The sequence below is a fragment of the Struthio camelus genome, chromosome 2 (assembly GCF_040807025.1).
Source record: "Struthio camelus isolate bStrCam1 chromosome 2, bStrCam1.hap1, whole genome shotgun sequence".
NCBI classification, from domain to species: domain Eukaryota; kingdom Metazoa; phylum Chordata; class Aves; order Struthioniformes; family Struthionidae; genus Struthio; species Struthio camelus.
The window spans coordinates 142,434,264-142,460,820 of record NC_090943.1 but is presented as its reverse complement, the minus strand read 5'-3'; the positions used below and the strand labels follow the sequence as shown (position 1 = coordinate 142,460,820).

At 40.3% G+C, this 26,557-nt stretch overlaps 1 protein-coding gene and 1 long non-coding RNA gene across 3 annotated transcripts in view; both read right to left on the bottom strand.

The window, feature by feature from the left end:
- Nucleotides 1–10,101: 10,101 nt before the first annotated feature.
- Nucleotides 10,102–18,231, bottom strand: LOC138066054 (uncharacterized). The gene is made up of 3 exons (XR_011139244.1): nucleotides 18,148–18,231; nucleotides 13,751–13,795; nucleotides 10,102–10,155 (listed from the first exon to the last, which is right to left on the bottom strand). It is a non-coding gene; the product is annotated as an uncharacterized lncRNA (long non-coding RNA).
- Nucleotides 18,232–24,096: 5,865 nt separating this feature from the next.
- CCDC178 (coiled-coil domain containing 178) overlaps nucleotides 24,097–26,557 on the bottom strand; it is a 193,748-nt gene continuing 191,287 nt past the window's right edge. For both annotated transcript variants that reach the window (XM_068932793.1, XM_068932794.1), the window contains one exon: nucleotides 24,097–24,250. In XM_068932793.1, coding sequence (XP_068788894.1) covers nucleotides 24,199–24,250 — 52 coding nt within the window. In that variant the 3' untranslated portion in view covers nucleotides 24,097–24,198. The remainder of the gene's footprint in view (nucleotides 24,251–26,557) is intronic.

Below are 26,557 nucleotides of genomic sequence, written 5' to 3'. Positions count from 1 at the left end.
TTAATTGTGAAAGAACATATCCAGGATGAAAACTGTTTGGATAATTGCTACTGAAACATTCGAATTTTCACTTTTTTTAATGGAAAAGAAAAGAAATCTTCAAAATATTTCAAATTAAATATACACCAATGCCAAGATTTTTGTTTTTTTTTTTTAAATAAATCTAAGAGATTTTAAGATTTATTGTCAGCTTATCGGGCGATTCTTGCATGAATCTTCATTTCCATTCGTGACTGATTACGTTCAGTTGTCCCTCTTACTTTCCTTTATACATTTCTTCAGTCTCTCACCCACTTCTCTGTCACAGCCCCAACAGCAGAAAAATTAAAAAAACGAGCTTTGCAGTTAATTTGCAGTATAGCTTGAAAGCAAACCTTTGGACATCTCCCAAGAAGTAACCGCTACATCTGTTTGTTAATTTTATTCAGTTTTCCTTCTTGTGTCTGAACTGACCTTGTATCACTGCCCTACCATTCTGAGTTTTTTTTTCCCAGCTCTCTAGTTCTCCTGTGGGTGCTGGTGAGGAAACCAGCCCTGTGGCATAGGATATTGCATCAGCCCATCAACCCTCAGTTCTGTCTTTATTTTAACAACCATAGTAATGCCACGAGACCCAGATCTGGGCAGCGAACAGGGTGTCATCAGTTCATTCTAACCCAAGGCTCACTGCCTCACAGTGTACCTTCTCCAACCCTTACGCACGGATACATGCATTATTTTTCTTTTGGAAGAGGTGTAGACCATCTCCCTCCTTTCACCTCTGCAGCCAACAGTATCACAGAATGGGGTGAGAGGACATAAAGCTGCCCTATCCCTTCAGTTTACTTAGCAGTGGGGATCATCCAAAATATTGGGGCTACCCAGCTGAGCTCGAAGGCTCCGGTAATTAGAAAGGCAGAGGAGGGCAAGCTTTCCTTCAGAGCTGCACTAGTAACTCACAAGCATGACTTATCCCCAAGGTAATGGAAAGCAAAAAAATTTTAATGGGTAGCAATAGGTCAGTTCCTGCAAGATGCTAAGTGTCTCAGCACTCCTGACCTTCATAATAGGTGACGATATTGCACATTTTTCAGAAGGGACTGCTGAAGCTGCGGGAACGCATCCCATAGGTATACTTCTACAGGGCTCTTTCTTTAGGGTTTTAGAGGCTTTACAATATTGCCATCCTCAGATACGAGGAATGGTTGGACTCACAGAAGGTGCCACAGAAAATAAAACTGTGTATGACTTACACCAGGCCACTCGCTTTGCCTGACTCTGCATTGTCTTGCAGTTTGCTATTACTTACCTCTCTGCAAAATGACAGCAAAGCGCACACTGGACAGTTACCCTGATTTGGGAATGTCCTGAATGTATAAGCAGCAAAGTCACGGAGAAAATGCTTCTGTGAATCAATAGCAACAGAACCTCGGATTTTCGATCCCCGTCCCCTTGTCAGAGCACATATTTAACATCTACACCAATATCTGCTTCTGACTCATTGATACGTCTGAAGGAAATGCTCTCAAGTGCTTATGGATCAATGGTCTATCAGATAAAGAACAAGATGAAGTGCCAATTGATACCTGCTCTGGACCCCCAAATCACACAAGGGAACAGGATGACCAGTCCCTTAAACATCTTTCTATATATAAGATGTAGGAGGAAAAAAGCTGTGTTAGAGTGACAGACTTCAATCTGGGTGACATGTGCAGGAAGTCTGCTGCAGGCAGAACTAAATGTCCTGAGAATTTTTTAGAAGAATGGATGACTGTTTCAGAACTTCTGAAAAACAAACAAAAAACCTCGCCACCCAAACCTATTGTATCTAACATGGGAAAAGTGATATTGGAGCTCATCTAAAAGGAAAAGAGGAATTTATGTCTGAACGAAAATTTCATAATTGCTCAGGATTAGAAGTCGGCTATGTGATAAGAGATACAGCTTGAACCACCAATATATGTATCTGGTGCTTTAAAAGGGGCATATTTGACACAGCCAAAAACAACTGAGCCATGTAAGCTGTGAGAGAAAAGATAAATTAAGCAGAAATCCTGAATGATAACTGCAAACTGTTTGAGAAATAGATACCTCCCCACAAAAATCACACCTCCAGAAGTCCAGAAGAAAGGCTATATTGGCTAAGAAAGGAAATGTAAACAGCTATAAATACCCAAACAAAAAAAAAAGTAAAATAAATTGGAAGCCAGAAGCAGTGAACATATGTTAGAAGCTGGGAAATACAGCAAACTGATTAATAAGGCTAGTGGACACCAAGAAGAAATCGACAAGATAGAGTTAGAGGAAAAATAAAAGAAGGATCTTTTTAGACTTTGAAGAATAAAAAGGGTCCAAACTTAAGGGTTTAAGAGCAAGATGGATGTGGTAGAATAAACACAATATGAGAAGTTGGAAGCATTCAAGAAATCTCTCTTTTGCATTTGGAGAAAAAAGTAGATCTATATTCATATGATATGAAATTGCTGCTGAAATATTTCCCAGCATTTTCAACAATATATAAGGCTGATGTTAGACAACAATTATTAAGTTTAGCTATTTAAAATCAGCAGGTCAAATACATGTTTTAATTAGAGCTAGGCAAGGACCTCTTTACATTGTTAGCACTGATTTTCAACAATTTTTGAAACAATCTGGTTGTTGCAGAGGAGGAATAGAAAGGCAGTGTTGTGCCAGGATTAGAAAAAGAGTAAATATAATGGCCTAGCTACCTACAGGCCTCTCAGTCTACACAGGGTTTTGAAGTAGGATTGTTGGTAGAGGATTTGATTAATAAAAAATGTAATGTAATTAGTGACAATCAACATGGATTTGTAGAAAATAGATCTTGCACACCTAACTTCCTAACATTTTTGATGAGAATATTAATTTGGTATATGATATTGATGTAGTATACTTCGATTTTGGTAAGGTATTTGACCTGGTACTTCAAAGCATTTTGATTAACACACTGGAGCGATACAAAACCAATGTGACACATATTCAATGTATTAAAACTGGTTAAATGATATGTCTCGAAATGTAATTATAAACACGAATCACCACTGACTGTGCTTGTTGCTAGTGGGGTTCTGCAGGGATTGGTTCTTGGCTGTATATCATTTAACATTATCAGTGACATGGAAGAAAACATAAAATCATTATGATGAAGTTTGTAGAATGACATGATGTTTGGGGCCATGTTAAATAATAAACTGGAGAGATGTCTACTACAGAAGGTTCTGACTGCAAGTACAATGGGCACAAACAACATAATTTCAGTATAGTTAAATGTCCAGTCTAATCTAGGGGAAAAATACTTCAAAAAGAGGGGACATCTTCGTAACAGAGGCATTGAAAAAGATGGGAATCATGAGGACTGGTCAACTGATCATGAGCTCCAGTCTGATCCTGCACCCACAGTGCAGTGTCAGAGTGTGTAAACAGGAGACTATAGAGCAACAGAGAGATTTGGTTACATTAATGCTGTCAAAATCCTGTGGCCTGTTCTTACATCCACAGTTCAGGCAGGTTGAGGCCAAGCTGTAGGTGGACCACAGGAGAGTCCCAAAGGTAATTACATTAAACTTACATTAGAAGCCATGCCTAATTAAGAAAGCCTTAAGGCGCTCTATTTACTTTCCTTGATGGAGAACAAAGACGTTCAAGGAGATGGAAAACTGATGCTAGGTGGGTCCTCAGTTGTATAGTCAGAAATGCAAGAGGACCCAGCTGCGGTGGGCTGAAGCTAGAACAGCTCAGACCAGCAAAAGTGCTCATTTGTGGCACAGAAGATAACAAACCACTGGCTCAGGATTGAGGACAACTGAACAGCAGGAGGTCAGCCTGTGACATCAGACCAGACAGCCTCTTTGGGCCTTAACATTCATGAAGCTAGACCACAAATGAAGAACTTCGCAGTAATGATGAATATAGCCAATCTGTCCAAAATAAAAAGCAGTTTTTCCTTTCTTCTTGAAGTTAAATGCTGTTAATTCTGCTGTTTAGAGCCATAGATTCATTGCAAGGCTATATTCAGTGCTAAAGGTACAAGAGACACTCCTTTTAGGAACTGAGGGTTTAACAGGTCCTACTAATAAGCCCATTATTTCCATTTCCAAAGCAGGCTACTGTAGATCTCACTCTGCCTGGGAGCTGGATAAAAACAGCCAGTTAATGTACTAAAGGTCAAAATTTCAGAAGTGCTCTACTAATGCATTACAATCAACTATTAATAATTCTCTCTTTTTTTAAGGGGTCTGGTCATGTCCAAGGGAATGCCAGCTACATTTTTCTTAATGTATGAGCACAAGTTACACATAACAACCTAACAACACAATACTGCCTCTTTAATGCTAATCTATTCCTTGCAATCTACTAGATACATGTAGAATCATTGGTGTGTATCAAGAGAGCAAAATCAGATTCTGAAAATATCTGAAAGGATGCACTAGAGTGTACATAATAATGTATTTTAATCTGCCAGGCCTTAAAATTAATCATGAATTCCCACAGAGATTTTAATAATTTTGAGATGATGTTTTTTTTCATAGAGTGATATTCTTGGATTCTTGGACAGAGTTCTTGAAATACTACAAGGAAATGGGTGGGGGAGGGAAAAAAGGGGGCCATTTTTCAATTACCAGGTTAGATAAGATACATGTACGGGAACTACTGTTTAATTGGTTGTTTTATTCTTTTTCTTCTACCTAATAGATAATCAGTAAGGTACCTCAAACCCAAACTTTTATTACATCATAAAGTTGGCATATAGCATAAAGTTTATCTCTTTGGGAATATACTTAAGGGAACAATTCTCATCAGCAAATGCACGTACTAAAGGACTTGAAACTTCCTAGGGAAATCTACAAACCCCAACGTTTGAGCAAAGAGGTTAACAGGGTCTCCACACTCTGGGGCTTCCCCTGGGGTCGTTATCAGGCACAGACTGCCATGACAAAAATACACTTTTAGGGTCTCTTTCATTTTGTCCTAACGTTTTTGTCTCTATGGAAAATAAGTCATGGTTCTTCATGGCGTCAGCTCAAAGTGACCTTCAAGTCACCCTTACCCAGGGCCATATTTTTGGTCTGAATACCTGCAGCTCCTGTATTTTACCAGAGCCACTTGTAAGGTCACAACACAGGCATTATAATTCTCAAAAGCTCAAGCTATTTTATGTTTTGTTAAGTGCTCTGTCTTTGGTAGGTGGCCATGCATAAAATACAGTAAAGAGCATATGTATTGCAGAAGGTCTATGATTTTCAGAGCCAAAAGGAGGGTATTGTTCCAAAACAAAGTATTGAACTCACCAAAACAATGTATTCTTAATATATGTGGAATTCAACCCAGAAATAAACAGTTGCTGTGCACCCCTTCTACTGCTCCCTGAGACATTCACATCACAAGGGAGCAAGCAAGACAAGCAAAATACATTTACCCACTTCAGAAAAACAGCCTTGTAATTTTTTAATTAAAGTGTATTACTTATGTTCCACCATTTATATGGATTTTGCACAGCTGTTTGCACTAATATGCGTTAAAATGGGTAATTACCACAGCAATCATGGTATGATACAACACTCTTGCTCCAATTTGAATATATAACCCTGCTTTAGTCTCTCTCTAACCCGCAGACACACCTGTTTTTATGCTGTTTGCTTGTTTGTTTGTTCCTTCCTACTAGTTGATGCCAACAAATATTTCATACACTGAATATTTGACATGTTTCTGGATCTTGTATTAACAGCTTCTGAGCTATGTTTTTGTTTCCCTGTTTTAATGGTTGAGAGAGGCAAGAGGCAAACGGAATAGTGATGTTTATGATGAGAGGGTAGATGAAGGGGTCGAGGAAAGCTGGGAATAGCTGAAGTGTGTCTGACACAGCAGTTTCTCTTCTGTATCACTATTTTATTTTTATGAGGCTGCAGCAAATTGATAGCTTCTGATACCATAGTCAATAAAACGTTGTGTAAATTCCAGCAATAGGCTGGAAAAAGATTGAATTAAAAGGGAAGTATTGGGTCACATCCATATTTCAAGTCATTTCTGTGCTGCGTTATCCCAGTACCTGGGGGAAGCAGTTTCTTCACAACTAACCACCCAATTAGTACCTGCTGAGCACCCAATGCTTGATTTTCTTCTAACTGCCCCCCTCTTCCCATGCAAACCAATTTCCTAACGAACAGCTTCCTTTCCATCTCACAGGATAATTTTTTTTAGGAAGTTTGGAGAGGTCACAAAAAGGGGATTTTAGAGCTAAAATGATTCTGAAACCTTTCCAATTCTGAAAAATATTTTTTATAAATATTATGTGGCAATCTTTTTAGCCATAATTGTCAGCACAGTTTGCATTACATGCTTCTACCAGGAAAAAATTTTTTATAGGATCACAGGATAATTCAGGTCAGAAGGGACCTCAGGAGGTCTCCAGTTTGAACACTTTCTCCAACCAGGCTCAGCCATGTGGCCAAACCAGGTTGCTCAGGGCTTTAGCCAGTCGGGTCTTGAAAACCTCCAAGGACAGAGATTGCACAATCAACCTGGGCAGCCTGTTCCACTGGCCCACTGGCCTCACGGGCAAAAAGTTTCTCCTTATATCTACTCTGAACATCTCTTATTTCAATCTATGTCTGTTGTTTCTCATCCTCCTGCCTTGCACCACTGTGAAGAGCCTGTCTCCATCATCTCGATGAGTTGCTCATAAGTGCTGAGGGGTTGTTGTTAGGTCCCCTCAAAGCCATCTCTTCTCCAGGCTGAACAAGTCCTGCTCACTCAGCCTCTCCTCACAGGGGAGGTGCTCCAGTCCTGATCATCTCAGTAACCTTCTGCTGAACATACTCCCAGTTGCTGAAGTCTGTTTTGTATTGGGGGGGCCTTATAGCAGGGAACAGGCACGTATAAGGTGGATACAAAACAGCTGATGAATTTCAAGAATGACAAGCACTTGTGCAGTACAGAGCTGGGGAGCTGCCATTTTATTGCTCTGGAACAGGCAGTAGAAGAACGAGAGTATACCACAATGCCATCAGTGATTCCTTTCCTCAAAGTCTTGCTAGAGCTTTGTTGCTTCCTTAGTATATCCCATCATCAAGAGCTCTGGCCATCTTAGCCCTCACATGAACTTTCACTAGCTCACTAGCCTAAACCCTCCATTCCCCTGTGCAGAGACTAAACAGAGTTCCCTGGTACTGCTTCAGCTATGTCTTTACCAGTAAATAAAACAGAGCTCAGGTGTTGGCTCACGCACGCATCCACTCCTGTCCATACTGTTTAATTGCTCCCTGGCGTGGCAGCAATGCCAGCTAGTGCTCTCTCAAGCAGTTCCCCAGCACAACTGAAGAGGCACCGTGAGCCAGGTGATGCTCCTAGGTGCAGCCACACTGTCGTGCATGGACAGGAAAGTGGAGAGAGTCCAGGTGTATGGATGTGAGCTGTGCCACATCACATGGCCATAGGACTGGAGAATAGTTCAGGGCCTGCTTTATTTAAAATACAGATTTTGCACTCCTCCTGAGTCCCTAGCAGCCTTCTTCATGTATTTCTGTACAGCTCTTCAGGTTTTCTTCTACCTCTGTCTTAAAACAGCCCTATCCCTTAACCATGCACCAAGTGCAGCTGTAAAAAATATGACCCTAGAGCAAAGAATGTGGAGATGAGCTTCGTGGGGACAGGATAGCTATCACATGTCCCTCACAAACATGCTGGGGCCATTCACCACCTCCAACATAATCTACGCCACCTCTAACATCTCTACAATCTTTAATGTAGCCTCTAGCAACAGGGTCACTCCTACTTGCTTACACAAGATTTAGCAGAAAAGAAAAATTGCTAGAGCACAAAGACGCTCTCCTGCATCACCAACAGACCTCAAACGTGGATATTGAAAGGTGGCTACAACCATTGAGAATTGGCTTGTACTAGAGATTTCCAGAGGTGACTTTTTCTGCCATCTTCCTGGTCACACCATAAACCTAGTACCACAGCCCGGTTTTTCATACTTTTGTAAGAACAAGCATAAAAGCAACAAAAATCCTAGAACTTCTCATGGAAAAAAAACAATGCAAAATTAATGTTGCCAGGTTCAGTTCAGAGGAAATAATATCATTACAATGCTGCTTTATATACCTGTGTATATACACTATGTATATAATGGTATAGCGCACAGTCCAAGGAAATCACTCCCTAAAGCTATACAAATAGCTCCAACACCAACATTACCTCTTGCTTCCCACCATTTATGTCACCTGAACAAACCCACTACACGTTCAGTGTGGGTTGCCTAGAAGCATGTGTGTGTGTCTGATTTTGATTCGCAGTCCACAATGTAGATCTCAAAATGTCAAAAAGTGAGGAAGAAGGTAAATATTAATGGCACTTTACAGAAGGAGAAGCCAAAACTTCTGAAACTGTGCCCCAGGGTGAGCTAATCTGAAGGTCATTCACTCTCAGAATATAAGAGAACATTGTGGCTTTTCTGAGGTCACTGAGATGGTCACAGCACCCCCTGACTCACGTCCCGTAGAATCAGAGACACCACTACTTGAAATATGAATAGATCTTATGGGCAGATGGGTGAAATCCAGCTTTTGGACCAAAAAAGAGTCGTAATTCTCTCTCCTGTTCATTGTAAAGTAGGCCAGAAGTGCAGAGGTCACTTGCACAGCTGTTGCCCCGTAGTTATCTCTGCACACCTGTCCTGAGAGACTTGCGAGGCAACGATGATGAAACTTCATTTCATATCCCTGCATTTAGCTTTGTACAATGCTACATGATTTGGAGAAAAAAATATTAGCATCCTTCAGCTGATTTATAAAAAGCCTTAATGTTCGTCATTACATTAATTTGATAGACTACAACAAGAGTGAAATATATTTAGAGCCTTCCCTGCAAGTGATGGTGCTCGTAATATTAAAATATAGTTTACATTTTATGCAGCACCTTTTATAGAGAAGGACGCCAAAGCATTTACAAACATAAAGAAATAGAAACAAATATGACTCCGCTTACCATTGAAACACAACCTACAGCTGGAGATAAGTATTTAGCAGTGCACAACAAGAAGAGGAGTTTATGACAGTACATAAAGAAAAATTTTGCACCTAGTAGAAACTGCAAGGGGAATTTAGCTAAGCAAAATGAAATTCCCTAACTCAGCACCTGGAAAGGACATCCTGTGTATGTACTTTTCCTCCTGGAAAAATGTCTCATTTCCGGCTCTTCATGCTCAGCCTTTCAGTCCACGCTAACTCACCATGACAGCAGTGGAACCTGGAGAAGGTAATAGGGGTGGAACCAATACGATTCAACAGATATTTCTCTGAATAATAGATGAGATTTACTAGACAATTATTTAAATTCTGAAGAACTTAAGAACTAACCTATTGAACCAAACAGCGTTTATACCACGTACTTCTTCCAGAATGGCATATGGTGGTGTAAACACCCTGTGGAAAAAGACATCATTATCTCAGTTTTTTCCATAAGAGTATCATTAAGAAATCCGTATATAACAATCTCATACTTGCTATGATACCACTGGGTTTTGTCAATTTTCTAAGTGGGGCAGGTGCCATTAACACCTTCACAGTTCTGCCATAGCCAGTAATCATTGCTGTTGTTCACAACACTGCCTATACGTAGCACTGCTGGGAACATCTGAACCGTGTCTGACATACTATGAAGGATCCTACAGACAGGCACACAGTGTGAGAAGTACTGCAAGTACCGTGGCAGCATTCAGTATTGCAAAGATTTAAATGGCAACCAGAGCAGAGGGAATGCTGTATCCCAGATGCTACAATGTGATAGCACTCGATAAAGAGGGAACCCACTGCAAAATACCTGAAATATTTTTATAACAAGACAAATTATAACCACTGTATAATTATTCTTAAGGTATGAACAATTTCTTAAACAATTATGAGTATAATTTATATTTAGTAATTACAGTCTTTGGCATTAATGTGATATTTACAGAATTGCTAACATGTTGTTCTTTTAATTAAATAGCTTTTTACCTAAAGCAAAGTTGAAGTCAAAATAGCCAAGTGCCACAGGTAGCGTTGTGCTGCTCACTAGAAGACCTTGGATGTTCATTAGCCAGCTCAAGTCATCTAAAGCTGGCAGAGTGCTTGCTCCTGTACTTCTCATGCATAGGTTCAGCCCTGTGCTGTACCACTATTGTCAAGCAAAAGGAAAATACAAAGGATGTAAGAATAAAAGCAGAAAGAATGATGGTGAGAGAAGAAACGTTAACAGGAAACTTAAAGATATTCTTCTTCTGACCTCAATTACATATACCAAAGAAGTCAGGTGAGATAGACTTGCCATTTGGTAGTGCCTCCTAGTAATTTAATATATTATTTATCACTTGATTAAATGTGAGGAGTCTAACTTCTATATTACCTGGCCTCTTGCATATTTTTTACATATAGTAAATGCCATATTTCTTTCTCCATTTCACCCTCTCTTCTCCCTTTGGTCTCCCAGCCCCCTCTTTTCTGGAACTTTTCCCCTTTCTCACAGGGAGATGTTAGCTCAGGGTGGACTATGGAAAGCAGACATTGCACCTTGCTGAGGGAACTCACAAGCAGCAGCAATATATATCGCAACATTAAAGCCCAAGGATAAGAACAAGATAATAAGCAACAGGTTGGAAAAGAATACCACCTTAGGAAGTGGGACAGTGGATATGCTGAGGCTGGTGCTGAGCAGACCAGCTAGATGGGCAGAGCACCAGGAGGCCTGGGTTTCCTCTAATGCCCCTGCTAAGGGACCCCATGAGGCCACGAATCCTGGGAGCCCCCATTGCACCTGGTGGCCTGGGTGACCTCTGTCCACCTTGTCATCTCACAGTGTCTTCCGTGAGGCCTTCTCCCAGGCTTTGAGCCCCGCTCCCTGACATGCTATCCTCATCCTGCCAGCCCCAGCTCTCCCAAAGCTGAGGAGCTTTAGCTTTTCCTCACCATTTATTGGCTATTAAAATGCATAAGGAGCTGCTAAAGGAGTTGCTAACCTGGATATTGTTGTTACAATAGTAACAGTTTTATCCTTTTAAGGAAGTTTTATCCTTTTTAAATTCTGATGCAGAAGATTCTGTCTACGAAGACATTAGAGTGTCAAAGGGCAGACAGGGAGGCAGCAACTTTATGGCAACAGATAGCAATGATTTCTGAGGGCTGCGCTTAGCACTGCTCCCCTGCAATATCCAAAGTTAACCTTAAGGAAAAGTAATTGTCAGAACTTGGTATTGGGAATCTCATAAGAGAGCATCTATGACATCCCAATGCTAGGAGCACATGTTCTTCAACTCATTTAACCTTCTAGGCATTTTATTAAGAATTATCTGCTACAAAATTATTAATTGGTCAAATTTCACTAGAGTTAAAAACCTAAGATTCTCAGGGAGTTCAAAACATTATCAAATTTTAACAAAGTATAATAAATAGATTATTAGGTGCTTTTTTTTTTTTACAGAATTGTATTCTTCATTCAGATTAAGATAAAATATTTTTAATAATTTCCCCCAGAAACTTTTCTAGATAGTCTGATTACTTTTTCATCAACACCCATTGAAGGGGCAAAATATCAGATAGATATTTCAAAATAAATCCCTGAAGTCAAGTGCTTTAAAATATTAATTTGATGTCATCACCTAATATTATTTGTGCTTTAGCTAAATCAGTCCTTAATAATACATTGATTTTTACAAAATTTTGAATGTCATATGTAATTATTATGGAGGAACAGTGGGTATTTCTAGTAGTTGATCTTTATACGAAGTATTTTATGACTGCAAATACTTTGCAAATTAAACATAAACATACTACCCTGGGAAAGACAATCTGGTCTGTTAAAATACCACCATGCTGTAAAGGTATCAGTACCATGATTGTTTTGCTACTGAGCCATAAAGCAGTGGCTGAATTTCAAAGTTATTGAAGGTCAGTGATGACTTTTGGGTATTCCTGGTTTGAAGGACTACCCATACCCTAGGATGACTGAAGTCCAGGACTGAAATTAGAAGATATTTACATGACAGCATGATTACTACATAATCCTGATCCTGGTTCTGTAAATCTTTAAATATGTGCTCAGCTGTAAATCCACAGGTGTCATTGCCTTTAATGGGACAACTAATGCTTCTAAAAATCAATCATGTATACACATGCAGAATTGGAATCACAGTAACAGAAAGCAAATCCAATGATTAGTTGCCCACTTGAAAGTTGTTCACAAAAACTCTGTCTGACAACTCTATAAGCCATTGGAATCTGTGTTAAGAATAAAGGATCAAAATCTAATCCTAAAGAATGTAACATAATTGGTAGGGCAGGAAGTGATAAATTCAATCTGTAGTAATGAAGACTTCATTCAGACATTGGGAAAAGCTTCCTGGAAATAAGAGCAGTGAAGCGCTGTCACAAATTGTTCAGGGAAGATACAGAGTTGGTGCCACGGGGGACTTTCTAAGAACAGGTCAGGCAAATTTGCCAGGATTTTTTCTGGCTTTACTCCCCTCCCTTGTAGCAGAGGAGCAGACCAGATGATCTCTGCAGCTCTTCTACCTTATGTGCTGGTAAATTATTAGTGTGCCATCCTTGCTACCAAAGCGTGGAAGCAGGGTTTCACATTAATTCACCGTGGATCAGTTTAGGAGCAGATGCCCAAACTGTACAGATTAGATGTGGAGAGGGCAAGACACACAACTGTGTTTTGGTAGAACTGGTCTGAAAGCACAGCGCAAAATTACGCTGGCCACAGGAGGACAGACAGCATGTGATCCAGCATAAAGTCAGAGCAGTATGACGACACCGGATCCATCATGATCTAGATTCTGGCAATCTGCCTTCAATACCAGTGAACAAATTTGAAACTACCAAATGAGTCTGTGCTGGCTCAATGCTTTGTATCGTGATAGTTTTGATGTGGTTCTAGATACTTTGGAACCAGATGTGAAACTGCATCTTCATGATAACCAAACATCAGAACACTTTAGAGAAGTGAAATACCTCTGTCTTTTGATGCAAATTTCTTACAACATGCCAGAGGCTGTAGGAAAAGTGGCTTGGCTTTATATTTTTTCCTCAAGGCCAGGGTACCGAGAATGAGCGGAAGAAGGGTCTGGGTAGCTTGCAGCCTATTTATTCTAAATATATCAGTCGATCGAAGAAGAGATACTGCTTCGTTCTATCATCTCTAATCTACCCAGTCTTTGGAACGTTATGACCATAGCAATACCACTGCCAGCATGACAAATCTTCCCCTGGGAACACCCTGCCTCTAAAAACTGTTAGCTCTATGCTAAGTCCTACCAGGTTACATGGCCATAGGAAATGGGGGTCAGGGTAGGAGGAGGGGACAATTATAGACACTAGGTTACTAGATTAGACGTTCATCTCCTAATCAAACAAATATTTTCAAGCAAAAAGGTCAAACTGATTGGAAGCCCCCCAGAATAGCCTTGGGGACAAACACTGGTCAAGAGGAGGGACTCTGCATGCTACGTCAGTTGCAGACAAGGTAAAGTTCACTGCTGTGGCATATTTTGGACTACATCAGTCATTGCTACGGGCCTGCCTAGTGCAAGAATGGCCCAATTGTCTGAAAACCTCAGTTCATTTGGATATTCAAGAGGGATGAGGAACCAAGTATAATCCATAGACCTTATTCCTCACATACCAACAGTAGCAGTTCGATAAAATGTAACACCACCTTTATGACCATCTCCCTGGAAATTCTTGCCTTGCCATACAGAATAGTCAAATCTTACCTGCACTGAGCTTTCTCAGAGCTGCTCTTCGGGCTTTCTCAGCACCTGTGGGGGGAAGACTTAAGGCACTGGCGAGCTGGACATCATCTGCACATGGATAACATCAGGGCCTCAAATGCCCTTAATAACTTCATACCCAGCAGACATATGGCGAAGAGGACCGATATCGTTAAAACTTTGCAGTTGAGGCCGGTTAAGAGGAATAGCCACTTATTGCTGTGCTCTGGGGTTTGATGTGTGCAGCCACACTGCAGTGATTGTTCCTCTGCTTGCCAGCCCCAGCTGGAGGTGTTAGAGGCTAAAGGGTTGCCCAGCAGCACTAACGGGTTGATGCACATCTTCCTGGGCTACAAGGTTGAAACCTTGTACTTCAGATCCATTTTACCTGCCTTGTCACGCAAGGTCCTCACACAAAGCTGGAACGGCACTGCCTTTGCTTTCCAGTTGACTTTATTAAAGATGTGGGTCCAGGTGGAGGGTAAGTGCAAGCACGCATTTTCTACTAGTGTAAAGAGGATGAAAGTAGTTGTGCAGCCTTTTGCTTGTGTTATGAAAGACTGCATTACGTATCATTTTTACTAGTGTGACATTATTTTATTTCAAGTTAATTATATTAATATATCCAGATATTTTCCAAAGGTTTTTGCCAGTGAACAGCAGAAAGTCCCAGCTTGCCTACATCCAGCACTAGTGCAAAGTTGTCAGTGCTTCAACTTGCACCTTGGACTGTACTTTAAGAAAGGAAACATACTTTGTCATTTCTGCATTCATTGCTCCTGAAGATCTGCATAGAGTAGCAGGGTCTCATGTCATGTTTTTATTACATTTATTTAAGAATTTCTTGCAGAACTGGAGGATTTCTTTCTCCGGAAATCATTGTAGACAGTGCAAATTATGTTTTTATATCTCTGTCCTGTACAAAGCCATTTTCAAGGCAGGCTACAAAACGCATTTAAGATAGGAGCCTTGTTCAGGAAGCTTGCGATACAGTCAGAGAGGACAGGAAAAGGGTAGTTAGCTAAGCAGGGATATTTCAGAGCAGCTCCAGATAAACCTGAAAATGGCACATTCAGTTTACTATTTATTTATATTGCTTATGCTGGCATCATTAGACTGGAGAACAGATTCAGCTTTGACCTTCCTCTTTGTAGATCTGCCAGCACCATATCCAAACCTATGAGATTTTTTCTATATAATTAGATATATATTCGATATATTTTCTATATAATTTGTCAAAATTTCAGCCTCCCTATCCATTGTAAACCATTGTAATTTTACAGTGTCCTCCAAGCTCTCGGCACTGGCGAGATGTTTCCTCCCCCCGGCCCATGATACCAGCTCTCACTTGCTTTCTCCCTTGCTGATCTTTAAGCTTGGAATGAGCTTTCTATCAACATCAGAAAATTCAGGTCTTTGTGTTCCTTAAGTTGTTGTTTGTTTCTTTGTTTGTTTGTTTGTTTTTAACTCTGATACCCATACAAAAACTCTCCCGCTATATACCCTCCCGACATTTGCTATCCACTTTCTACTCTTAGCTTGCTGATTGTCTGGGCTGTGAATAACTTTTTTCTCTGTGTTTGCACAGCATCTAATATGGTGGATTCTGGACATTTTAGTATAGTCTGCAGGTTCTCAGCACTGCAAAAAATTAGTAGTAAAGTATGAAGAAAGTAACAGTGTATACAGTTGCATCCAGATCATTTTAAGGTTTAACGTGCTGTATAAGTGCTATGTAAGAGCAACTTTTAGCAAGAACAAAAATTGTTTAGTAACATAAGTTACACAGTTCTGGAAACCCAAAAATAAATGGGTGTTGAACAGCTACTGCAACTACTTGTTCTTGCAACATTTTTGTTCTCTAACCAGAGACGTCCTGACATTGGAAGAGAACTGAATCTGTCACAGGTCAGTTCAGTATGATGCTTCTGGCTGTGTTTTGCATGCTCCTCCCTCTATAATGCTACTGGAGTTTGCTGATATGAAACTTGGATATCTTTGTCTCTACAGAGCTTTCACAGTCAAATTCCCCTGGGAACCAGAACTGCACACAACTATGAACGTGAACTTTGAAATTTTTGCTCTTAATTTTATGACAGTTCTTCCAATTTTTAATAATATCCGAAGGAACGGAGCACAAAGCATTTCTCTCGACGGCATACGTCTCCATCTAGTCGGAAATGTGCCAGATTGCTGTTTATCTGTGATCTTCCCAGCAATCTATGCAATTTGAAGCCTGGAGTGATGCATATTTAGGTTTTGGAATCAGAAATTTCAGTTTAATGCCACTTTCTCATCAAGTGTAGAGTATGGTGTACATCTCCAGATGGCCTATACAAATGCTCTGCCGTACTTCACTCACTTTTTGAATGTCAAGCATCTCTGGGATTCAGTACATCATCAATTAGCATCTTATATCCGTTTGACAGAAATGATTCCTCATTATTTCATACATTTCTTCTTTAATAATATTTGCACACTGAATTACTCTTCTGATATGAGAATGGGAGATAACTGTAAGATCACAGGCTGTTTTTTAAAAATTTTTCTTCTCTGCTGTGCAGAGCTGTTTTGCTGGTTTAGTGTGGTGGCCATCTCTGAGTTGAAGCTCTCTCTGTGAAGGACAGTCATCTCCCAGTCTTACGCAGCACTGAGCAAACACTCAGCGCTTGCATTAGTAAGCATTACTTACTTTAGTAGTAAAGGAGGATATACCCCAATAGCACTTGCACCCAGACCCAGATCCTCCCACCTAGGAGGCCAAGAAAGCCTAGGGTACGAGAAACTGCACCTGCATTCAAAGCTACCTTCAATTTCCCTGCAGCCACTAATCACTTTTCTTGCATCCACCTTTGCCCACGGTCCCTATTGCAGTTACAGCTGTAGCCGTGCAGCTGTCATCTCCAGGCTGTTCTGAAAAACGACTTTCTGTGTGTTTGAAACGCTGATGTAGCATGCCTGATACCATCCCGCTTCGGCCATGGTACACACGTTACTTAAAGTGTGCGTGTGCACACCACTACGTTACCTGATAAAAGAAACATAAATATAGATAAAACTAGACATATCTGGCTCTTACTAACGCTATGAGAACTTACATGCTTTCAGACCACAGCTACAGGTGACACAAACCAGCTTTTGCTTAAGAATCCAAGCTAAGCTGCTCACGTAATCACCTGTTGCCAGGAACTAGTGCTTTTAGGGAAAATTCCTAAGATTCGCTGTAGTGCTGGCAATGTTGGTAATGCTGCAATCCTAATCCTCGTTATGTGGGCAAGCTACATGTAGCTGGAAAATATTGTGCACATCCATGGATGTATAAGAGTAATTAATAATAAAAATGTTAATGTATTCTCTTCTACTGATTGCACTATTTAGTTCTTTTACATATGCATGTGAGAATGTACAAGCTCCTCAGAGATATAAAGGAGGAAGCCAAAGAGAGCTGCAATGGGTGAGAGGGAGGAATGCTAGCTGAAGGCAGGTAGTTGCTGCAAGTTTCTGAGAAGTTGCAGAGTTAAGCCATGGCCTGCATTAACCTGGTTACAGTATGGGGACCCATGTGTGCACATACAGGGGCTGGCAGGAAAGGCAGTAAGACTATTTACGTGTACATTTGAAATTTTTTACATGCAAGCATGTACATTCCCAGAACTGTTAGGATAAAAGCAGAGACTGCCTTTGAAAACGTGTCCCCCTGTATATTGTAAGTGACTGTTGCCCTTGGTCCTGCCCCTCCTCCCCATTCTTTTCTTTTCTCCTTTTTTCTTTCTTTTCTTCTCTTGATCATGACAGGCATCTATAGTTTTTGGTCTTGGACCGATTTTGCTATTGGTTGGCATCAGCACTTCTCACTATCGAACCATTGATGCATATTGACTTCCATAGCTATCAATAGGGATCGCTATCGATAGGTATCCCTCATCCCTCATGATGAAGATAGCTGAGCGGGTGTTTTCTCTGCCCAGACCACTCAAAGTAGGTGAACCAAGAGAATGGCCATATGGGGGGACAGTAGTGTATTCAGGAAGAGCTGGGGGATCTGTGGTGGTGATCTTCAGCATCTCCTATTAGCAGTGTGTGCAGACCTGAGAGGAAGGGCTCCAGCAGCCTCACGCTCAAGACCAGACCCAGTCTGAAGCAACGCCCAACTCCCCTGATCAGCTGTTTGCACTCCAACATGCCGCACAGGTATGCGACTTTGTGTGGATTTCACCCTACCTGCAAAAAATGCAGGATATGATCTCACTTAAACTACAGCTACACTCTTCAGTATTTCATAACTGAATTCCCAGCTTGCTCTCACCCCTTCCCTGCACAGTCCATGCACCTCTTAGGCACAGGCAGCATTTCAGCCTCCCCCGTTTTCCAAGCCACGTGCGTTAGCATGCGCTGCTCACCTCTTAGGGTAAGGCTGGTGACCGAGCCGTGAGCTTGAGTGGTGTCAATCAGCAGAGCCCCCAGTGACGCTCCTTGTGATCTGCTAAGATGCAGGTCTGTCAGTCCTCACAGCCGTATTAAAAACAAACATACTCATTTGCCATGCTAGAGGTGTGGTGCAAAATCTGCTGGAGGGACATGCAAGCAGAGAGAGCACTCATTTGGGCTTCAGTGGGACAGCAAAGCTCATGATGGCACAATGAGACAATACAGCCAACACTTCATCAGCATTCCCTCTTACTTTGGTTTCTTTTGAAACAAACATGTCATGGACAGGCATAGAAAAGAAAACGTTTATATGTGATCTAGTGTTCTGCTTCTCAGGTAAAAACGTAAAGTGTATGCAAGCAGTTTTTTAAAATGCGTGCTATGTTTCTGGTAGACCAGAACTGCTGGAGCAGATCAGATGTCTCAGTTAAATATTCATTTACACATTTTTAAAGAATGTATAATATTGACTATATCAGATGTAATGGCTCCTCTAGAGTCATTACGGTGCAGAGCGCAGGCTCTTTATTTGGTATTGCAGCCACTTGTAGTGTGGACTGTCATAGTGTTAAAACAGATATATGTTAGCAACAGCATGGAAACAGAGACAATGATGTTGCGTGTTAGTAGCCAGCTTTTAATTCTAACATTTTTAGCTATTTAAAAATATATTAGTGCTAAAATTCTCCCTTCCAGTCTGCCTTGCAAGTAGGGTCTGAAGAGTAGCACCCTGGTCTGTCCTGGGTTTGGGTCACTAACCTGGAATCACAGGACGAGGCGCGCGCAGGACGTACAACAGGGAGCTGCAATGTAGGATGGAAGAGAGGGAATTTGGTCTGAAAAGATCAGATGGTTCACGTCTTCATTGGCAAATGAAACTGCCTTAGGGCTGTAAGACAGGATGTGTGAAAAGATCAGAAAACTGCTTGATTTGTATTTGCTTTGACATTAGACAAAAATATCTAATGTAATTGCAGTCAACACATGAAAGGAAAAATATTTTCACTGAGCTCAGACACCATATTGCATATCTTGGGCATGTGAACAATTTTTACAACCAATTTATAAATACTAAAAAAAAACGGTTTTCTGTAGAAAAACAAACAATGCTACAGAGAAATAAACAGCATCTCTGTAATAATTCTGTAACTTCATACTGACATAGTCCGCGAGCTCACAGAAGAACCCCTCCATGTAAAAGAAACCAGAGAAACTATAATGATTTTCAGATACAGTTGACAAGAGACCATTTAGTAAACTTTTATTTTTTTTAACTAACAGTATGCAGGGATGTTGTATTCTAGGCTGCTACTAATAATCTCATCAGAATGCAAAAGCAGTGACTGTGTTATAAAACCAATGATCTGTTATATTCTGCAAGAATTTACAAAAGCCTAATGTCATTTACTACACCATGAGAACCATACTTGGATTAAAAAAACAAAAAAACAACAAAAAACAGAATTCAAAAAACCGTTTCAGCTGATGAAAGAACAAACTGTTTGCTAATGCCAAGTTTTAAAGGTACAATATAGGTTAGGGTTAAAAAAATATATATTTTGAGTCAGGAAAAGGAAATGGTGTTTGCATTTGGGAAAGTTTACCCGACAAGTCAATCTGCACCACACTTGTGTCGCAGATTAGCTGCAGCCGGTCGGGCCCCATCGGCCTGTGGTGGCTATTGGATTTGTGATGTGGGTTCAGGCTCCGGGGAACTTTGCCCGGGAAGAGTTTACTGCATTTTTTCCTAATGCTTCTGACAGAAGAATGAGTGCACCATTCCTAGAAATAGGTTTTCAAATGATTGCAAAGGAAGGCCTTTTTTTTTTTTTTTTTTTACGGAATAAATGGAGCAAAGCCTAAACAAACCCAAGACTTTACCATACACTGAACACATCATCATCTTCATAATGGTTATTCTCTTTCACCAGCAATAAGATGTATTTTGCAAACATAAACTAATTAAGCCCCACAACCTTGTAAACGAGTCTGTAATTCCCTATAAAAGGCGAAACTTAAGTGACGGCCAGATTGTGACACACTTACTAAGTACAAGTGCGCCACAAGTAGCTCCATTGACTTCCGCAAGACCCTTTTTGGTGTAATGTGTAGTTCAATGAGAGGTATCACAGCCTGGTGTTAAATGACTTGCCCAAAGGCACACAGTGAGTCAGAGCAGGGCTGGCACCAGGCTCGGGGACCCAATTCCATCTCTCCTAGGGATGTAAATTGCAGTGAAGTCAAAGGGGGCTGTGTGCATGCGCCCGGCGGGACCCAAGGGCCCCCGCAGCGCCTGCCTCCGAGCCTCACTCTCAGTGCTGCAGTCCAGGCTGGCTAGGAAAGGAAACTACAAAGAGCTTTTTGGAAATGGCCTGTGACTAGTTGTGCCGGCTTGGAAAAATTAAAGATGTCGCTCACCCTGGTGCCTATTTTTGTTAAAGGCTGAGCTCAGTCATACCATAAAAATCCAAGCCCTTATTTTGGCAAATGGGAACTCAGAAGATATTTGCCTAAATAAAAGCCGAAGAGGAGAGGCGGGCAGGCTGTGCGAACAGTGGGGCTCAGCAACCCCAGTGCTGGGCTGAACAGGCCTGCTGCGGCGTCGGTGCTCCCAGCCTCTGCGGTGTGTCAAGGGGCCGGCGAGGGGGCAGCCCTCGAGAGTGGCACGGGGGCGAAACCTTCTCCATGCAAGTGCTGGCTGCACAGCTGTAAATGGTGCAAAAACCTTGCATGACAAGCGTCTGGAAAACAGAGACTTCATTCCCCACATTGGAGAGGGGGGCTATGACACGTTCTAGAATTACAGAGCAGAGCAAAATCAGAAACAAAGGGCAATTCTGCGTTTGAATCACGGTTTTGAACCACATGCCTTGAAAATAGGGAAGGGGACCCCATACTGTGCATTGAGGACTAAACACTGCACTGAGGAATTGCTCTTTGGGTGCAGTAAACACCAGCTACCACAGATCTTGTCCTAGAAACAGTGCCTGAGCAATATACGGGAGATTGCAGTGATGCAATCACAAAGATAGGTCAAACGAAGGAAACTAGCTTTGGCATTCCCTAACTTTTGTGCTTAACATTAGCACTTCAACGAGTGTTCTTTCATCTGCAGTTTTTGCATATCATTATATGCATGGGCTGATATTTCAGGTGATGCATCTCTGGAGAATACATTGCCTATGGCATAAAGCTTTTACACTTCCAAACCTGCACGTTCCAGATGCCCCAAGTTCCTGCACATGGCTGCCAGCAGAGGCAGCTCATCCTCGGAGGTTCTCGTTAGTTTTACCTAATTTCAGTCTAACTCAAAAGAACAAGCCAAGAGATGAATATTTGCTTGTCTTCATAAGCTTTCAATGCAACTGGTTCTCCAGTGTCATGGCGTATGGGATTTTGGGGGGGGCCTCTTTATGGTAATAGAGATTCAGACTTCCTCCAGGTGGACTAGCATAAAAGCAAGGGAGAAGACTCCTGCCTTTAAAATATACAGAGGGGGAGGCTCACATACATTATTCAAGAAGGTCTTAGTTTAGCCCAGAGTTTTGGGTTCTTTTGGAGGTTTTTTAAACAACAAATATGTATGTCTTTCTTCTACAGAATAGTGTGCACGTCTCCAGCCTGGATTGCATTTCTTTCCATGTTGGAGGCCTAGATGACAGTAAGTGAAGAGATCAGGGCCGTAGCATTGCTGGAAGGCTGCATTTCCCCTAAGCCTTCTGAGATATATTTGTCCTAACGTCCCTTCCTCCCTCCTCCACTCTTGCTTGTTTCATTTGCTGACAAGCCCAATGTTAAACATTTGCTGGAATTTTCATATCGATAGTACGTTATATTGCCATTACTGAACAGTTTGGGGCTTTGTGGCTAGCTACCATGACAATAGATGCACAGCCTGGAACCAGTTTTAGTTAATTAGAGTCAATCAATCCAAACTTTGCTAACTTACTCATGTGAAACAATAGTATAATGAACCAAAGTCTGCAAGATGATTGGGAAACACAAATTATTGCACCCTGATAAATTAAATGTGACTATTGCAAAACCTTCCTTCTAAATGAATACTCAGAGAGGGAGTGTATGGGTGAATAAGCATAATTTAGAATACAGAAAAAAATTAAAGAAGCTGTTACAGCCCCACTTCAATGTTTTCATTTTTCTTTAAAAGAAATACAAAGTCAGATTGCCGTATATACAAGACAAAATGGGCATGACATTTTCGAGACTAAAATTTTTTATATCAAGTAATTTTATACAATTGACCCCTCATCATTTGCAAGCTAAATTCTGCAAAGTATATCGTGTCTGAGGAAGTGGAATCATTCCCTGTTTTGTATGTCCTTCACAATTGCTCATTTTTCAAAGCTATTTTCTGAACGTTTGCCTGACCTTGGCAAGGGAAAAAACCCTGAACCCCCTCAAGCTGGGATACTGCTGTCAGACAGCCTTTCCTCACAAGTAGAAAGATGTTTTGCCCCCTTTTTAGTGTCATAAATATTTCTTGTTCTTCTTCTTCTTTTTTGATTCTTCAATGCTTTCAGTTCAATTTGGGTACCAAAAGAGAATACCTCTTTCCCATGCATACTCTCTTGGTTTCTAAAATAGAAATTTTTAGACTAAAAGAAGCCAGTTGACAAAAACAGTACCAGGATGGTGGGTTAAGCTTTTGGATTGAAATTACATTTCAGGTATAGAGACAGACTCTAATAAGCCATTCCAGTTGTTTATGGCTTTCACAGGGTCTTAACTTTGTCCAGTATGTTTCTCATGATTTTTAATTTACACTGTGTCCTTCACATACGCTACAATGTACAAAAAAAGAAACGTGGCAAGCAATGGAGTCCCTGTCCTAAAGAGACCGCCAAGTAAAGATGCAGTAGCTGAAATACAATGCGTACATGAACAAGCAGAGTAATGAAGGATCCTTAGAATTAAAACATGCAGGATTTAAGGGGCAGGTTTAAGAGAAAGGGAAGGGAACTGTCATATGATTGCTTCACAAATCAGCCTGATTTTTCTGGAATTATTGCCCCATATATTTTCAATGAATATTTCAAACTATCTATTTGATCAAATATCACTTCCTAACAGTGGAATAGTGCAAAACCATTTATGCATATTGACTTAGTCTCAAGGGTTCTGAGGGGAAGGGGGTCTTATGCAAGGGCCAGGGCAGAAGCTGACCTATTTTAAATAAAAATTTAAGCTTTTGAAACTTATGAGATATGCAAAACCTTGTATAGGAAACTGAAGTTCTCTAACAGACATTTGCTTTTTAATTATTTCTGAGATTTAGGAATATTCAGATTGCTGAATCACAAATGTGTTAGATAAGAAAAGGTGGGATCTTTTCTGCCCCATTACAGAAGTAGCCACATTTTTGCTATCGTGTCTATTCATATGTTTCTTCCCACTACATATCCTAAAGTTGTACATTGTTTTAACCATATGAGGGCATAGCAGCAGATGTTACAGAGGAAGAAAGTTTATGCATACATCCTCCTCTGCCGGTCTTGATGTTCCATGGATTCTGCTTTTCATTCAAAGGCTAATATGAATTTGGTTGTAAAACACTTCTTCCTGTGAAAGAAGGTGCAAATCTGAGTATTCTCTCTATATTGCTAGTGTCCAGGCTGCTCTTCTCCCAGTAGTTCTGGATACATTAAAAAAAAAAAAAAGATAAAGGAAGAACTGAATCATTAGAGACTCTTTAAATTAGGGGCTTGGCTAAAAGAAAGACTGGAGATACCATTTTTATATATCACCGTTGGATTTCTACAGCTAAGACTGTCAGCTGTTAATGACAAATTCAACCAAAATCAACCGACAGACATTTTTAAAGTAGTTCAAAAGATCTAAAATGACGGTCTTCTCTGTAATTCAGTGAAGGGTTCGATAAAACTACTGAAATATAAGGTGAATGTTAATAAGAGAAATTTATTGGCACGTGAACTAATTTACAAAGTAGAATTCTCAAAAATTATACTGTAAGAATTTTTCTGTAGTATCTTACTTCCCTTCTTTCATTTCTTCTGTCTTCTGAATTTTACTTCCCGCATTCGATTGCAAAAACACCTGAAATAAATACACCTATATTTTAAATACATGAATTAGAGAAAGTACTCATCTAATACATTGAGTAAAGGTATATGCCTGGTATAGGTGACTAATATTTTTTATGTCTGTTCTACCATGACTATGTATTAGTGAGGCATGGGAATTATATTAAGCATATTTCTGCTGTTACAGGTATTGGTGGAGAATTTTAAAAAGAAACAAAAGAATAAAGTGCATGCAAGCAAATGGAATACAGTGATACATTATAAACTAAATGTGAGAAGGTGGATCTCAGAATTTCGATCATTCTCTGATAAGAACTTAAAATAAGGTTCGTCAGCTCCAGGAAACCAAGCTTTGATTTATTATGTAACACGAGTCTAGACAATGCTGTTTTGTAAATGTATTTAGAGAACAATCACTTCTCTGAAAATCTCTTGGATGGGAACTCATCTGAATCCAGTTACCTTCACTGATATGCCTCTGACTGAATAAGCCTTAACATGACCTTGCAAATATAATTCTTCAGGAGAATAATGATGAGAAATCAAATCATCCATTTTGCTATGACTTTTCTCTATTCTATGTCTTAAAATTACTGTCTGGCATTCAGTCCCTTTTCCTCCTACCTTCTGCTTGTTTGTTTTAAAAGATAGGAATCAGGATGCATATGATACAGAATTAAGGCATTTTCCCCAGATGGGGAAAACTGCAAGTGCCTATCAGTAGCCCAACACTGCTGTGCTCTTTATACATCTGTTTTTCCTTACCCATCATTGACCTACCGTGTCCTTTTGTGGCTACCTAACAACTACAAAGTCTTTGCTGATAGCATGCTATTCACAAAACAGGTTTCTCAACTTTAAATATACAACAGAAATTCCCTTTCTTTGCTTTACTCTAGTAATACCAACAAATACAAGTCATATTTGCATCTTAATTTATATGCCGCTGCAAACTTTAGCCCACCTCTAGCACTGTACATTAAGAATGGGACCAGTGATTATGCACAATTATACCACTTACAATGACCATAAGCAGCAAATGTGTGAACCTGCTTTATTTTCTATAAATTACATTGTTCCTTCCCTTACCTTCTTTTTCTCCACTGAAAACCCATATAATGCAATTTAGATCCCAATCACTGTGACAAGTTGCCAAACTGTTATGTAAGTTATTCTTCCATCCAGTAAGTGATAATTATGCCCTTCCTAAATAATTAAACTATCACTTAATGCAATAACAGAAGCTATTTTATTTCCAAAAGTTCACTGAAGGGCCTGATCCACATCCATTTAAGTTAATCATGCTGTGAGAATGCTCTTGGTAACTTAAAGACTTTAAATTTAGGACAAAAATTAACTCCTTCAAAAATTCTGCCATCATCCGCTCATAAATCCACAGAGAATTCAGGCTGGGATTTTTTCAAAACATTTAGAGAGGTAAATAAGTTTTTCTCTCTTTGAAAATCTGTCTGTGCGAGTAGTCTTCTGTGTCCATTTTGTTTTAGTTGTTACTTAATATAGACTGGAAACTTAAGCTCAGAACGACAACCTTCATTCTTGAGTTGTTAAAGTGAGGTCTTGAAGAAATGCTCTGCACTTTTGAATCTATGACTGCCTATTGCTTATTTCTTCACTCTTCTCCGACAGTTTGTTATCATGAACATCAAGCCTAAGCAGTGATTTCTAATATTCACAGCCAGGACGAGCAGATAAGCGAACTACAGAGCTACAGCTCTTCTGATGGGTCCTGGCAACCTCACACAATATTTGTTGGGACTCTGCCTATGCAAGTCACTGCACCTGATTCTTTGACTCCTGGTCTTTCCAGGCTTTTTTCCTACAGGGTAGCTTTTTTAACGCTCCGTTCATTGTCGCTAGTATTGAGGTAGTGCCCAGTTGTTTGTTTTATAAAGCCCAGGTGTGGTTAATCACAAACCACAGCATTGCATTTCTTTAGACAAATGTATAGGACAAGAGGACTGTAAAAATGCTCAGATCAGTTCAGTGCCCAGAGGCTAGTAACATCACGTCCTCCTCTCTTTTTGGAGGAGGGGACATGAGCACAGTCACAGATATGACTACACCCTGTACCAGGGTGTGGTAAAAAACAGTTTCTAAGCTTGATTGGGCATTACCCAAAAAGCCACTGTGGTAAGAGAAAACAATCATAACCCCAATGATATATATTGATTCTCACTCATCCCCCAGTGCCAATGTCCTCAAATCTGCTACCTCTTAATTCCCCTACTAAAAGAGCCTTTTTAAATTCCTCATTTGCTTGCCTTTCACTTTTCTTTCCTTCACAAATTGTGATTAGTGT